The sequence below is a fragment of the Tyto alba genome, unplaced genomic scaffold (assembly GCF_018691265.1).
Source record: "Tyto alba isolate M040663 unplaced genomic scaffold, T.alba_DEE_v4.0 Super-Scaffold_41, whole genome shotgun sequence".
Classification (NCBI taxonomy): Eukaryota; Metazoa; Chordata; class Aves; order Strigiformes; family Tytonidae; genus Tyto; species Tyto alba.
In genome coordinates this window covers 2,198,089-2,211,738 of record NW_024881317.1, presented here as the reverse complement: position 1 = coordinate 2,211,738, position 13,650 = coordinate 2,198,089, and the positions used below count along the sequence as shown (strand labels likewise).

Below are 13,650 nucleotides of genomic sequence, written 5' to 3'. Positions count from 1 at the left end.
CTGTTTCCTCGTGCCTTTGCCGCAGTGCTTCTGCTCCTGTTAGCAACTCGTCGTGAAGGTCAGAAGCATCTGAAGTCAGCTACCATTTACAAACGTGGAGGAGATGTGTTTTTCTTCTAAATCCGAAGGAGGACTTCAGTGGGAAGAATAAGCGGCCTGGCTGAGAGAGTTACCAGCACAAAATAGCTGTGATCTTTGATAGCATTGAAGGGGTGATGAACTCCTTATGGCTGGTGTTGGCTCTGACACAAACTTTTCTTTTGCTTTGGGAGAATCATTTAACTTCATTGCTTTGGGGGTAGTAAAAACTTACCCTCTTGTCATGGTTTAACCACACCTCTCCGTAGAGCTGTGTTGCAAATGAGACATTTGTTAATTCTTTTAATCTACTATAAATTGAAGTGCGAAGTAGAAGTATTAATTATTAGTTTCCTCTGTGGCAGGGTGATAATGTGCATTGCAAACCTCAGTTTGACGCAGTTACTTCTATTTCGAGAACTTGAATGACAGTACTGTTAAAACTGCACCAGAAATTGGAAAATTTAGTGATGCTGAGCAAATTGAGGGGAAAGAGATGGCAAGGGATCAGCTTTTGAATTACAAATGTGCTGCATGGGTCATTTTTTTTTATTCAGTGTTGTTCATTTGGACACTGTTCAGGGAAAGTTGAGATTTTATCCAACTTTTCAGTGAAGCCCTGTGGATATTTCAGTGCTTTGCACACAAAAGCCAGATTCTGCTACAAGAATAAATGCTTACTCTCCTGGTGTAGCCTAGATGCAGGGCCAGTAAGGAACTACTTATCGTGTTTTGTGCTTAAGAGAAAATCACAGCCTGTGGCCATAGTTCTTGGTGCATTTTAGAGCATACTGGCAACCTATTTGTCATGGTTTTAAAAACCAGCTTCTGCTCATGGTTTTTAATAAGAACCCCTTGGAAATACATAACTTAAACTTTTTCTTCCTGATTGTTTTTCTGTTTTCCTTACTCCTTTTTGCACACGCTGGTGTTACTGGATACTTGAGCTTTCAGGCATTTTGCTCTCTTGGAAGATTAATGACAGGGATATAAAATTGATGGGGGTTTGCAAACAGGAGTAGTATGTGTGTGAATGGTAAGGGGGGAAATGGATCTCTGGTAGAGCAAATCTGAACCTTGATGAAACCCCCCTGTAATATTTTACTGCTTACATCACTTTGCTTAATTTTTACTACTGCATTCCATTGATTTCAACTTGAGTTTTCAAGAAGGAGAATGGGTTCAAGGAAGAGTTTCATTACCCACCTAGAGGAAAGATAGCTGCGAAATACTGATAGAGGAAAATAAGAAATAACAAGTACATTTTTTTAAAGTGTAGGGTTTGGTTTTTTTTCTTTCCCAAGTCAGGATTTTACAAATTAAATCAGGTTTAAAAAAAAACAAAAACAAAAAACAAACAAAAAAACCCCAAACCAACCAAACAAAACCCTCACACATACCAGCAAAAAAAAAAACAACAAAAAACCCAACCCCAAAACAACAACGGAAAGAAACCCAATCAAGCCTGGAAATCAAATTCCTGTTATGCAATGTAATGTTCTTCTATTTATTCCTCGCTCTTTTTCAGACAGTTACAGAGGATTTTTTTTTTTTTTTTAAAAAAAAAAAAGCAGCTTCATTCTTCTTTCTTTTCTTGCCTGTTTTTGCTGTTAACAGTCACTATTGCCCTTTGTTCTTTGAGCAACAGTTGTCTGGACAGTTTGGAGTTGCAGTTTCATGTGTTAAACTTTCCTATTGAATGGCTTGGAACAGTGTATAATGATGGATCAATCCTAAAGGTGTTCAGCCTGAGGGGTTTTTTGTTTTTGTCTTATGGACACTGCAGTGGTGTCCTGACTGTGCCTTATGCTGTTGTGCAAGCAATTAAATTACCTGACTGCATTCCTGGTGTCTTGGTGTCTCTTTCTTCATTCAGTATTTTTTAATCTCTGGTTATAACTGCCCTAGGTGTGGAGTAACCTCTCCACTGGATACCTCTTGTTTGAATGCACCACTTTGTGACCCTCAAGCCTTCAGCTAACTTCTCCTTGGGCATCTTTTACCAAGCACTGAGTCTTCTGAGCTCTGTCCTCCATGCAGTATAGGGGTGCACAGTCATCATCTTTATTTCTAACACCCACAACACGGGCTGGGACAAACTTGCTGCGAGGCAGCAGTCTGCTCTCCTGCTCCAGTTCAGGAGAGTCGCTATTCAGGTGGGAAAAGTGCTGGTCTCTGCCCTTCTCCTCAACGGGCTGATCCTTGGCATCGCCGAGCCGCTGTCTCCCTCCTCTCTGCTGCTTCTTTGTCTTGTCATACCAGGGGACTTTGTTTTTCTGAATCATTGTTGAATTAATTTCTTCGTTATAAACCACTGCTGACTGGTATCAGCTCAGCAATCTTGCAGTGTTCTGGCTTTGTTTGTACTTTATCTTGCAGGCTCTCATAGCCTACACGCTCCCACACTTGCAGGCGGTGATAACTACAGCTCATCGTATTTCCCTTAGTAAAACTGGCTTGTGGATCACAATATTTTCTCGTTCTTATCTTGCAAGTTCAGTTATGAAAGATGCACTAGAACACCCTCTGGCAGTGAGAGTCTGCATCACCTGCTCGGTCTAAACATCAACACTGTGAAAAGAAGAGCTCTTTACAACTTTTGCTATTTAATCCCACAATGCAGCATAGGCACACTTTGAAGATATAGTGTCCCACCAAGATAAATGGTGCTGGTTTTGGAGAAAAAAGCATCCAGTACTGAATTTTTGGCCAAAGAAGCCTTGATATTTTTAAAAGAAATCCTGTTAGGTAGTATGAAATAAAAATGTATCAAGTCAGTTGTGCAGGGGGATCTGCTCAACACAGGCAGGTTAAAGAAAGGTAAGAGGGAGGAGCAATTTAGTAATCCAGTGGAAATTTTGGTGCTTAGATTCTGCGACTTTTAATGAAGCCTGGAGTGCTGAGCTCTCAGGTGGTTTGGGGAATACTTCAGCCTTCAAGATCAGACTGTTTCAGAACAGGACCAAGAAAGGGTAGAAGTTCTGTGCGCCATGGAGTTTATTATCAGATGACTCTGCGCGTGGATGTGAGAGACACACCTGCGTGGGTCATCCCTGAGGGCTGTGGACTCCGGAGATGGTGAGCCAGTCAAATGTATCCTCAGCTGCGGGGCATGCTAACAGAAGCATGGACTAACTCATCTCACACCAGCTTTTGGCTTTCATCAGGTTCCTTCAAGAAATGTTACAGCCTGCTAGTCCAAGAAAAAGTGGATAGACTTCTGCCAAGTTAGAGACCTGAGCCAGCTTGTGATATGATGCTGAGGGAAGAGGAGCCAGCGAAGGAAGGGAGGGGATGAGATAGGACAGGACTGAGGGAATGGGAATGCGTTGGGCAAGAGGAAGACCATCTCACCGAGGCAGTGCTAGTCCTGTAGCTGGGTGCGGCTGCCCTTGAGACTGCAGCCTAGATCATTTCCAAGTGCGATGGCTGGGTCCTCGGGACAGTTCTGCTCAGTCGAGTGTTTGCATCTATGAAAGAACATTCAGTTAGCTAATAGAGACATGGCAATTGGCTGTGGTAATTGGTGTGCTGTATCTACATAAAAAGCTGCCTTTAGTAGAGCACGGTGTTTGCTCATCTAATCTTGTGTCCCATCTTAGCCACACCAGTTATTTGTTCCTTTGGAGAAAATACTCCCCGAGGGTTGAGGCAGACAGCAGAAAGAAATAAAGCTGCCCTGTTACTTAGCCACGTTCTTCCCAAGAACATGTAGACGATGTTGTTTTGTCCTAAGTCCCTTAACAGAGAGCTCGAGGAGAGATTTCACAATCATAAAAATATAATTATCCCCAGGGCTTTGGAGAAATAGAATTTCTTTTACTTTATCTTCTTATTGGGGGGAGAGGGGAGAAGAGGAGGCTATTATATTTGAAAGTAAAACATATGGCTCTGTCATTTTAAAAAGTCTGTTTAGATAAGATTGTGGAGAAGTCCACCTCTTCTGCCTTATAGACAGCATTTGTGCCATGAGCAGTGGTAGATAGCAAGCACAACCCGTTTTCCTCAGTGTGCAGTCTCTGCTAACAAAAATGCGTAGCTGTGATGCTAATGATTGAGAACTGTGCTACGCTTCAGGCTGGTTTTGTTTTAGATAACCACTGAAGCTGTTGAGGATTTGGGGACTGCTCAGACAACAGTGACTTGGTGTCTCTCCCCCCTGTCTCCACTAACCTGGGTGGCGAGGGCCACTGCATCCAGAGAGCGAGCCAGGAGTGTGGAGGTACTGGCTCGTCTTTTGTAAAGACTTCATAGCTTTTACCAAGAGCCCGGGGGTGATGGCAAGTAGTGCACTTCACCCTCCAGCTGACTGGGGAGTTTGTTGTATGGGTTTCTTCAGTCCTGAGAAATGAAAGGAGAGACCCGTCTTGCAAGTAATGCCAAAGGCTAACAGTTTGTGTTAGCCCCCCCCATCTCAGCTGCTAACCTCAACCCAAATCCCAAATCGGCCTGTGCTGCTGTGATGGCCGCTTGCTGATGGTGACTGGGTTGTGTCTTCTGCGAGATACTCGGAATAGTCTCTCCAAATCTTCTTTTTTCTCCTTTACCCTCACTTAAACGCAAGATACCCTTCCAAAAGGGCAAAGATGTTTGAAAGGGGAACAGAAGAGCAGTCCTGTTTTGTTCTTTGTTTCAGCCTACTCTCTTTTTGTTAAACTTTGTGAATATTTTCACACTTTCGGTATATACGTTTTGTTTTTTTTTTTTTTCCAAACTGACAAGTTTGGGGCTCACCTAAGTCAAGTCTTGGCCCCACTGAAATCAATACCAAGATTCCCACCTTCCACAGGTCGGTTCTAGACACTGGCACCCTCCTTGTGAGTCTTCCACCCGAGAAGACCAATTTCTGCTTTCCTGTCCTCAGAAGGAGCTTGGCATAAGAACGCACTTGGAAAATGTGCCAGATATTCAGCTTGTTGGTCACCCCATCCCAGGGCAGTCTGAAGAGAATGCGTGACCCATAAATAACAGGCACAATATGAAGGAATACATACTATAAATACATACTGTAAATAATAGCTGGGGGTGTTGTGCATTTTTCAAGGCTGTAATATACTTGCAGGTTTTGGATGTTTTGTAACCTGTACTAGCAAGTCCCTCAGTGATGGCCTAGGTCCCTTATATACTTTGTACATAACAGGACATGTTTTCCTGCTCCCCTAAATCAAGTGCTTCTCAGTAGTAGCTTGAATTGGTTGCGTTTTGCCTGCCTTGTTTTTGTAGCAGTGTTTACAAGAGGGGGGGTGTGTGTGTGTGTTACCGAGTTCTGCCAGAGAAGCTTTTGGGAAAACTTTCTTAGGGCAGCCAAGAGTAGCGCAACCTCTGTTTGAATAATTGTTTGTGTGTTTTGGTTTTGTTGTGTTTTGTTTTTCTAGATTGACTGCCAACACAAAGAACCAAGGGAAATAATTCCGAGTAAAATTTCAATTTTCTTTCTTTTTTTTTTTTTTTTTTTCTCCCTCTCCTTGACAAATGAAAAAATAGAAGTTTTTCATTTCACCAAACCCCAGAAGTGTTTCATTTCAGTCATTAAGAAAATCAAGGGAAATGAAGGGTTTGACTTCAAAGAAAGTGCCTGGGGGCAGTTCCCATTTAGCGGCTCAGGGACTGGAGCCCTCATTCAGGATGGAGGGGACCCCACTCCAGCTCCTTCCTCTGCTGGAGAGGATTTAAACACACTTGTCTTGCTTCCCAGGAAGATTTGCTAGGAACAGGCTATTCTGGGGCGAGCATAGGATTAGGTGAGAAATGTGTTGGAGGAGACACGGGCTAGATGTAAAAATAAAAGTAAGCAATGCTGAAAAAACTTATGTTTTGCTTTCAAGCTGCAATTTGGAAAATGAAACTGGAAGCCTTGCTTGTTTGTAATGTTTGTGAACACTGTTTAAAGCAAAAATATCTATAACAATTTTGGATTATTTTTGTCACAGTGGAAATTTATGTATCTCTGTATTTTAGAAGTCCAGTTTTATTAGCACGTATTTTAAGATGTAATCCCTTTACGTGCACGGCATAAACTGTTGAGGACTGTGCAAATGGCCTGTTCATTAGGACACACGTAAATGCTTAGAAGCACCACTAAATTGGTGTATTCTTACTTGCTGTAGCTCTTGTCTCTGCCTCCAAATTACCCTCTTTTCAGAAAATGAATAAACGTAGGCCGTTACGGAAAAGAAACATTTCACCATTTTCAGAGATGACTTCTCAGCCTGCAGGCTGGGACCGGAGTGCCTCCTTGCAGGACTGTCTTGGCGGGTTTTGGCGACTCGCACCGGTCGGGACGGTGTCGGGACACCGAGCTGCTTGTGCTCGGAGCCTCCCGCTGAAGCCTGCACCCCCCCACGTCGGGTTCCCCCGGGTGGGGTTCGGTGGGATGTGGTCGGTACTGCGCGTGTAGGAACGCCCGTCTAAACTGCTGCCACCTTTGTGCTCTGCCTGCAGGTCGTTAGATGGCCGGCTGCAAGTATCTCACCGGAAAGGTCTTCCCCATGTGATTTACTGCCGGCTGTGGCGGTGGCCAGACCTTCATAGCCACCATGAGCTGCGTGCCATGGAGATGTGCGAGTATGCCTTTAACATGAAGAAGGACGAAGTCTGCGTGAATCCTTACCATTACCAAAGAGTGGAAACCCCAGGTACTGCCGGCCCCGGGTGCTGATACCTCAGCCTCTCGGTACCGGCAAAAGGGGTTTATAAGTGCATTTCAAAACTGAATAAAGCAGCAGGCGTAGGGTTTTAAAGCCAAAGTGTATCTATTATTGATGGTAATCTCTTACTGTACACAGTAGAATAATTTATGAATCTGCACTCTGGGGGGGAAATATCATTTTAAATCGATAAAATCCAAGTCGAGCAGGTTGCGTTGTTGCCAGATTCCTAATGTGGTATTGCGTGCACGTAAACAGCTCACACATGTAGGAGATACAAGTATGAACTATGGCAGCGTTCTACACATCCCTAACTGTTGGTATTAAACTAAGGATAAACTTACTGTTAAGTTGAAGTGGATCTAAGAATAGCTCCCAGCACAACTGAACTTCCTGTTCTGAAGTCTCCTCCTGTCTCTGAAAGAGACTTTCATCTGGAACTGCAGATAGTTCTGCTGCGTGTCAGTACAAATCTGCAGAACCAGTCTGGATGTTTATGCTAATCCTACCTTGCTGTTTCGTTTTACGTGAAATTTATTCCTTTTGAATTATGTGGTATAACTTCTCTGAAATTGTTTTTTGAGACGACCTGTTTTCTTTGCCTTGGAAGGGGCAGTCAGACTAGGTGTGTTCAGATAAGCACGTATCCCATCCCCAGCTGAGATATGTTAAGAATAGCATCTTTAACTGCTGCTGTTATTTCAGAAGCAAGTATCAAATTGTGTCCCTTAATTAGCAACTTTGGTGTTGCATGTATTTAAGGGTGTTACTCCAAACTGGTTCCTCTTCATTTTCTAGGCTTTCAGTCATTTTATTTTAAAGCTGTTAACGTTGCTGTTCTATTTTTTTTTTCTTTTTTTTTTTTTTTTTTTCTCCCCTTTTCCATTTGTGCAGTGTTACCTCCAGTGCTGGTGCCTCGGCACACAGAGATCCCAGCTGAGTTCCCGCCGTTAGACGATTATAGTCATTCTATTCCAGAGAACACTAACTTCCCAGCAGGTATCGAGCCGCAGAGCAACTACATTCCAGGTACTGTATATCTTCCATACAGCCAGTGGAGGGAAGAGGGTCATATTGCACAGTGAATCGTGTCTACGTATGCCAAGCTGGATGACTGAAAAGTCTTTCTTTCCATCATTACAGTGAAGTTAAGGAGTGGGAACCTATACAAAAATAGATAAAAGCTGTAAATGTAGACACACAACAGTGCTGTTTATAGTTTTGTTTTGTTTTCTTTAAGCTCACCTCTTCCCTTCAGTAGTACATAGTCAGTTTATTGTGGAATCTAAAGCTGAATGTTCCCTTAACTAGTTTAGATTTGAATGAAATCCAGCCATTTTAATGTGAGTAAAACTCTCTAAATTTCTGATGGAATTGAGCTCTTCTATTTATGTGTGTCTTTTACAAGCAATTTACACCTTATTTGCATGGGCAAGCTCTGCAGCTGCACACCAGGAAAGGGAAAATATGTGGACAGAAAACTGTCTACATGGCTTAAAGTTTTATAGCACTGAAAATCCAGATTTTTTTGTTTCCCTCTCCTCTGTTATTCACAAATATGATGCCTGTGCCAGCTCCTCCTCTCAGCAGCTTGGGAAGAAAAGTAATAAAAAAGAAATTTAGCTCCTTGTGAATAACAAAGTAAATATTTTTGGTGTCTAAAATCCAGACTTTGCATCCAGTTGCAATGACAGTATGATCATTTTATGCTTGTAGAGACACCTCCTCCGGGCTATTTGAGTGAGGATGGAGAAACTAGTGACCACCAGATGAACCCCAGCATGGATGCAGGTAGGTCATCTTTTGCCATTCGCTGCAGCTTTCTAGGTCATATCAGTGACGCTTTTATAGTTTTTCTTTGGGGCACAGAAGATCAGATGGTGGGATTTTTGAGGTATTTTATCTCTGTAGGAGTGCAAATGTAGCCTGACATCTCATGGAAAGCACAGGGCTGTGTGTTTTAGAGCTGCTGCTGAAAGGTACAGCACATTCCTGTTCTCCCCAACATCCATCATTAGATACCACTAAGCAGGAGCCTGAAACAGCGGAGTCACATGTCAGGGTGATAGTTTGTGTTGTATTTGCATCCATGCATCTGTAAGCACGTGAAAATTTTGCACATAGCTGTCACTTTTCTTCAGAGGCATTTTTCTGATCGCTTGGTTGTTTACACATTTAAATGTCCAGTTTAACTATATTTGAAACAACCAGTAAGAGATTTGTTTTTAAATGGGTTTATCATTTAGTGAATATATCCCAAAGAAAGTCAAACGTCTGGATTCTCTCTCATTGCCAAGAAAACAAGAAACCAGGTTTAGAATGAGCAGCCTTAGCATTCATGCTAACCTGTATCAGCACTTTAAAATTAAACGTGCAGGTCTCATCTTTCTGGGAGTAACTGTCTAAGGCATCTTGTTGGTCTCAGTGGTGTCACTGCTTGTACGAACCACTGAATCAGACTCTGAATTCATAAAACTTTTGCTTGAAGAGCAAAAACGCATCCTTGGTTAGAAGGGCTGGCGCTTTACAAGAAAGATATGCGAATACATGGCACTTGCATAACGATAGACATGCAGAACCTAATTAATGCAAATCCTGCACACAGATATCTTGGGTTCTGTGCATGCACGTGGCATCCAGAGACTGTCCAAATTGCTCTGGACATCCAAGTGCAGATATTTGAAATACAGACACAGAATTTGTGGACCAAATTGAAGTGATTTGGGATAAAATTCTGATGGTTGTTTGATCAGACCTGTATAGCTTGATCCATCACTCCATTGTCCCCAAACCAGTAATAGTTATTGATATAAAGTGGTATGTTTTAGGCTGTTACGAGCATGATTTGTGCCTAGCAATGTAAAATCAAGCTCTTAAGTGCCCAGCTAACTGGGTTTGACTGTAGCTGTCATGGTAGTACCTGGAGTTTTGATAACTGCAAGTGAAAGAAGGACAGATAACTGCATGCTCAGTTTTTCAAAATCAGTGGGTTAAGCGTAAGTGAATGCATTATGAAGATGCTTAGCAGTATTGCAGATGTAGCAACTTGATAGAAGTAATCATATTTAGAAGCTCATGTAAAGAATAATCAACATCAGAGAAGCTGCTGGTGTCACAAAATGAGACTTAAGTGAGAAGTGGGTTATCCCTCCAACAAGCCTGGGCAGCACTGAAGATTTTGTGCAAGTGGTTTTCCTTGTGCAGATGCCATACTAATAATTATAATGTCTTGTTTTTCAGGTTCTCCAAACTTATCACCGAACCCCATGTCTCCAGCACACAATAATCTGGGTAAGCATGTGATCTTGGGAACTGTGTGTGATTGTAGTCAAGATAGTGACATTTTAATGATGATGTTATTTCTTCAGGTCGTGCGCTTTTGATGAGCTTGTGAGCGCTGTTGTTGTTGCTTTCCACTCATCCTCTTCAGGGTGATAACAGTGGTTCGTAGTAACTCTACATGAAATAAAGAAATCTGAATTTACATCGGAGAGTTAAATAAAAAAGTGAGAAATGTTGGAAGTCAAATACCAGGAAGAGTGAGTGAAGGATTGCAGCAAAAAATACACTTGAGGGATTACATGAGTTTGCAAGGAATATGTCCGTCTGTTTTGCTGGTGGTTTTGTGTTCTTACATTTTTAAAGGACGCAGATTGAGGTTAAATTTTGTCTCCTGGAAAGCTACTTCTAAAATCTGTAGCACTTCCTGGTCTCTCCTACGGTGTACCAGAGCGCCTTGCAATTTTTAGGTTTTTATTAACCTGGTGTTACATTCATTATCGGGCAGGTGCCCCAGTCCACATACTGCGGACAGGGGGCTGAGGTTCAGAGCAACAGATCTGCCTGCGCCGCTTCGTCAGCAACCCGAGGGGCATCCCTAGACTGCACAGGGGGAAAGCAGCCCTGAGCCCTCATGGCCCAGTGCCCTAAACCACTGGAGCAACCGACGGCCCAGGTGTGTCAGTTGTTGTAGCATGAAACTGAGCAAAGTGGAGGAGGCTCGCTCGAACGGAGCGCAGTCCAGACCTAATAGGCCACTGCTTCACTCCCTAACCTGCAGACTGTAAATATGAGGAAAGCTGAATAAGAAGAAATAGCAGTTGAACAGGGCCCTTTACCTTTCAGATACTATTAGAGGTTTTGCAGCTATCTCTGAACCTCTGTCGTCTTCTCGGATGGCTCTGCCCTTTATTTTCATACCTACAGACATAAAAGGTCTGATCTTCATCAGTGTGAGCTCTTACCCTATTTGAAATTGCTCTCAACGGTCTGTCATAAAAAGCACTCGTAGCTCTGGCTAGCTGCAGGATCAGTTCTCTAAATGTTCATTAAGCCAGCAGACAGAGGCCACTTGAGATTACTCCTGAATAACCATAGCCATAAAGTTTACATATGCTTTTAATCCTGGCACAGAATACTTTGACACTGCTCCAATATTTGTCAGTCATTGGCTGACTTGTGGATATCTTGGGGCTGGTGAAAAGGGGTTTTCTTTTCTCTTCTTTTTTTTTTCCCTTTTTTTTTTTTAAAAAAAAAAAAAAAAGCATGGCATATATTGCCACGGTGCCACTGAATTTTTATTTGCTTTAACTGTTAAAGCCAAAGAGAATACATGGCTGACTTATTGTATTTCCTTTTTTACTTTATTAGTTTGAATCCATTATGCTCCATTGTGCTGCCTAGGAGTTTATGAGATTTCTAGCAATTTTTTCAACCTAAAAATAAAAGGACAATTTACATGTAAAAAAACCAACCTGGCAAGTTGACTGTGGCATCTGCCTTACATAAGGAAAAAAAGGAGTTTCTAGGAAAGAGGCCTCAACTCATATCCTTTCTAACAAGGACACTGGTTATTAGCACATGCTGCTCAGGTGATGGGCCTGTCAGATATCTGATGTGCTGTCTGGTGACAAAAACTGAGTAGGAGCAGGTGAAGCTGCTTAACCATAAGGAGTCTCTTTGTAGTCTGAGAAGCATCAGAAAATCATTTAACTTACCAACATTAAAAGACAACTAAGTTTTACAAACCAAGTATTTATTGCTCTTGGACAAGATGAATGAAGAACTTCTCGTCTCTTTTAAAAATGTTATTGCCAATTTTTGCATGTGAGTAAGCTACAAGATAATAAATGAAATGGCACGTAGCTGAACAACTCGTAACAACTGTGAAATGACAAAATTATCATTTGTACCTTGTAGGTAAGGAAGGAAGGATATCTAAGTAAGGAGCTGCGTCGAGCAGTGTAGGTGAAAACACCAGCAGCCCCTCAAACCTTCGGCCCCACAGTCTCTGCAGCCCAGAAGAGGGTTGCGTGGGCTGTGTGAGAGCAGAACTTTCTCTCAGCTTTGCAGGTCCTCTCTCCAGTCAGAAGCTAGTCGGTGGCTGGTGGCCTGCAGTGCTCCTGCTTTTGCTGTGCTATATAGTTCTGTGGATAAGCAGAGCACTCCAGTGCTAGGGCTGTACTTTGATCTGCAGAAGTAGAACCAGGTTTTCTCTGTGTGTTTTAAAAAAAAAAAATGGAATAGAAAGTTAAAAAACACAACAGTGTGCAGTGAGGAGAATTATCAGCAAGCTCTCAGCAGCAGAGTGAGAGGGGTTTGTGGAGTTTTGCCATTAAGAAAATAATGTCACAGTATTGATGTCTGTCTATTTGACCAGAACTAACCTGGAGCTTTTAAGACAGTTTATTTTGTGTGAGTTAAACTTTGGACTTAAATCCCATGGCCATATTCCAGAGGATTACAAAGGCAATAAACTAGCATGAGGCAAACCAGCTAGGACAATAGAAGCAAGGTTTGTTTGAGGTGCAATGTATGTTTCTCGGCATAAAGCTGTAAGACAATTAATATGGGGTTGAAGGAACTTAGGGAGTTTCATCTTTCCACTCACAGGCACAAAAGTGTTGCAAGGTAACAGACTGGGATTTTTTTTTTTTTTTTTTTTTCCCTCTTTTCAGCTTGGGCATTTGATTTGGTAGCATTCTCGTTTTGGTCCAGGCTTTCAGTTGTCAAGTTTTCAGTTGTCAAGCATAAGCTTTAAATGGAAGTTAGATGTCCAGTGATCCCCTCTGTATTACTGAAGTATAAACTAGAGAAAATACAGAAAACAACCAAAATGAAAGGCGAGTTGCCAGCATTATGTGGCCATTCGGAATGAAGTCAGGGAGTTTACACTGGCCGAGGGCCAATCCTGAGGTTGCACACGTATTGTTATTTTGGAGTGAGGCAGTCCCTTGGTGTACAGGAAATCCATTGTCAGTGTTTGCTCCGCAAAAGACTTGACGCAAAAGCTGTAAGTGGAATAAGCACATACCCTCTGGTCAAACCCATCGGTGACATGAGCCTCTGTGTGTTGAAACACTATTTCCCAAAGCAGTGAAGAGACAGCCCTTCTCAAAGTGCAGGGGGAAGGGAGGGTGCACTCCTCTCTCTGTTTCTGGAGGGAGTTAGAATGAATGTGGCTGCAGCTAATGCAGTTGGATAGCATTTATCAGTCACTTTGATGCACACTGTGTAACGAGTGTCTTGACTGAAACTAGGATAACAGCCCCACTTAGGCTTAGAGCACATGCTGTAGGGAGTGCAAAACAGCCAGCAGATTTTTTTTTATCTTCTCAGCTCTACAGGTAGTACTTTCATCTTGTAGGGAAGATGCAAAATGGGTAACATCCCAAAACTCAGCGGACACTTGTGAAAGCAAAGCTGTAGTGAGTCAAGGTTGAAATCATATGGAGACAATTCAGGCAGGATTTTCTTGGTTTTAGAGCATCATGTTTTAGTTGACTGTGTACAGTCTCAGGATTCTTTGGCTTTAGCAGAGCTATATTCTTACTTCTCCCCAAATAGTATATCCATAAATTGAAAATGAATGTTCAGGACAGCTCTAACACGAGGGGAAACCTGCCCATCCCATGACGGCTTAAGC

The 13,650-nt window shown here is 42.4% G+C and overlaps 1 protein-coding gene across 3 annotated transcripts in view; it reads left to right on the top strand.

Annotated features, from left to right (window-relative positions):
* Positions 1 to 13,650, top strand: part of SMAD3 (SMAD family member 3) — an 86,753-nt gene that overhangs the window by 58,206 nt on the left and 14,897 nt on the right. For all 3 annotated transcript variants that reach the window (XM_042804132.1, XM_042804131.1, XM_042804130.1), the window contains 4 exons: positions 6,520 to 6,713; positions 7,620 to 7,754; positions 8,442 to 8,516; positions 9,966 to 10,016. In XM_042804132.1, coding sequence (XP_042660066.1) covers positions 6,629 to 6,713; positions 7,620 to 7,754; positions 8,442 to 8,516; positions 9,966 to 10,016 — 346 coding nt within the window. In that variant the 5' untranslated portion in view covers positions 6,520 to 6,628. The remainder of the gene's footprint in view (positions 1 to 6,519; positions 6,714 to 7,619; positions 7,755 to 8,441; positions 8,517 to 9,965; positions 10,017 to 13,650) is intronic.